This window comes from Montipora capricornis, chromosome 10, assembly GCF_036669925.1.
Source record: "Montipora capricornis isolate CH-2021 chromosome 10, ASM3666992v2, whole genome shotgun sequence".
Classification (NCBI taxonomy): domain Eukaryota; kingdom Metazoa; phylum Cnidaria; class Anthozoa; order Scleractinia; family Acroporidae; genus Montipora; species Montipora capricornis.
The window spans coordinates 16,621,126-16,623,625 of NC_090892.1; the positions used below are offsets into that span (position 1 = coordinate 16,621,126).

General features: G+C 32.8%; 1 protein-coding gene across 6 annotated transcripts in view; it reads right to left on the reverse strand.

Moving 5' to 3' along the window:
- Nucleotides 1-2,500, reverse strand: part of LOC138018549 (protein NLRC3-like) — a 55,322-nt gene that overhangs the window by 33,765 nt on the left and 19,057 nt on the right. For all 6 annotated transcript variants that reach the window (XM_068865220.1, XM_068865223.1, XM_068865222.1 and 3 more), the window contains one exon: nt 888-1,272. In XM_068865220.1, coding sequence (XP_068721321.1) covers nt 888-1,248 — 361 coding nt within the window. In that variant the 5' untranslated portion in view covers nt 1,249-1,272. The remainder of the gene's footprint in view (nt 1-887; nt 1,273-2,500) is intronic.

Genomic DNA, 2,500 nt, shown 5'->3' on the forward strand with positions numbered 1-2,500 from the left:
CATTTTGCAATTTTTGGGCCCGTTTTGATTTTATACCATATTTTGTCTAAATTCCGTGTCAAAAACACTATTTTCAACTTTGATGGAAGATACAGCTAATCAACATATAAAAAATTGCCCAACACCATTTGGCTGAAAATTTATCTCAAAACTGATTGCTTAAAAAATTAGAGAAAAATTGAAAATTCTTTAAATAGAACCACCTCCTAAGGACCACCTGTTTTTGCTTTGGGAACCCTAACATACATGTACAAAAAATACTTTTTGGGATTTAAAACTATGATGCAACTTTAAGAAAGGTTAACCAGCACATTTTGTAGTAAATTACTGTAAGCCCGTTGTGAGCATATGACTGTCTTGCAATTGTGCTTAGCATGGCATTGTTTGACAAAGTATAAAATTTATAGCTTCATGCTCTATCTTAAGTGAGTTACAATAAAATATTGATAGTGATGTCATTTGCCCCTGCAAAATCTGCGGGGATACAAAGTTGGTCGGTCATCTTGAGCCTGCATTAGTGCTGTACAGATGTTCCCCTACTTGTCAAATGCAATTAATCACAATGGCTCACTCTAAGAAAAAGACTAATTAAGTTTCTAATACCGTTAATTTTTTTAAAAATAATAATTTGTGATAACTTATCTGACCTAATATAATGTATTTGGGAAATAGAGTACAAACATCAGAACAATAATAATAATAATACTAATAATAAACCATTACTTGATACAGGAAGTACGGACTGTATTAAACAGCTCTCAGAAAAAAAACAAAACAAAACTGTGAATTGATGTGACCATGTGATGAAGAATGGTGACTGTTCAAACCTTTTTGCCTCCAGTAAGACAGCAACAAACTAACTTAAAGATAAATTAAATGTTACTTACTGCTATCAGCCTGTGTCTTGCGTTTTGTCACTAAGTAAAGTCTTATTGAATTCATTCCAGGTGTCTTATATCTTTCAACAGTGAACCCTTCTTCACTGATTTTATGTAACTTGTTGCTTGCCAAATATGGTGTTTCCATATCTAAAAGTGTGCCATACTGACTGCTTGAATTAGGGAAAAAAAGTTCTTCGGCTTTCAACAGACATTCCTGAAAAGTAGCAGTCCTCTTCATGTCAACTTTCCGCTTTCCTCCCCCTCTGCCCTTCTTGATCTGAACAAACTTGTCCCCAATGTAATGTTTCCAGCCAAATTCAACTTTCAAGGTACGCTTTTTCACTCTGTTACTTTCTTTTTTGTTCATCTTTCTTACTGCAGCACCATGAATCTACAAAATACAAGAACACAGCTATAAAAGAACAACAACAACAAAAAAGCTACAACAAGGGGTCTTTTATTATTGCAATCAGAGGATTTGTGACACAGTAATCCCATGACACAGATCAATCATCCTATATCATTCATTCAGCATGTGCATATAAATCAGTTCCACCCCCAAGTAGGGAAAGCTAGTCGAGGCAGGCAGAGTTACAGTCAGCATAGTTCAAGTATAGTATTACAATAGATGATTACAGATAATGATATCATTTGAGCTAGACAAATTGAAAATAATAAATGAAATAGATTAATAATTAATTACACATAATAATAAATGAAAGTAAATAATTAGAAAGACAAATATTAATTAATCGATAAGGCAACATCACAAACTACACACAAAAATCACGGGAAATATAAAGTTATATAAATAATTACAACACATTTACAGAGGCAGGAATTCTCAAAAACGAGGCCAGTTACATAGATACATTGCATACCGGTATTTAATAATTTAATTATAATCCTAGAGCAGTTGGAAGATTATTCAGAACTGTTGAAAAGAAAAAAGAAGGGGATGACAGGTAAACAGTACAAATACATTTATTAATGTATAGCAATACATTAAATTACAGTACTTATAAAATGAATTTTGCATAGTTACACAATTAATTGCCTAATAATTTTTAAGGCACCCCTTTAATTTGGAAGGAAGGGATTATAGTTTCAGCAGTTACAGCAGCCAATGGGAGGCTATTCCATAACAGAAGAAAAACGAATAGCTTGAAAAGTTAGTTATAAGCAAAATAGCTTAAGATTTGTTTGTTCTTCAATGCAATATTACGTGCTAGGATCAGCTTTGCCAAATTAAGCACTTGATAATATACATGCAAAAATTTCAGAATCTTGATATGGCTGAGAGCACATCAATTAATTCCAAACAGAATGCAGAAGAGTGAAATTAGTGCAATAAACGTGACTTTTTGCGTGTATATTATCACATGGTCTTTGGATTCTTGTGCTATTTGGAATAAAGAAATAAGTCTTATACAAGCTCGGTGTACAATAGACTTTATGAGGGAAAATTAAATTTGAGCTTCTAAATTCTAAAATAAGCTGTAAATGTAGAAATAAACTTCAGTTACCTCTACTTGCAGTTGTCGTCGTCTTTTCTGTGCAATCGGAGGGCAAACTTATGTCAGTTTTAGACAGGTTTGTGGCTTTTGAATTTTTACGAT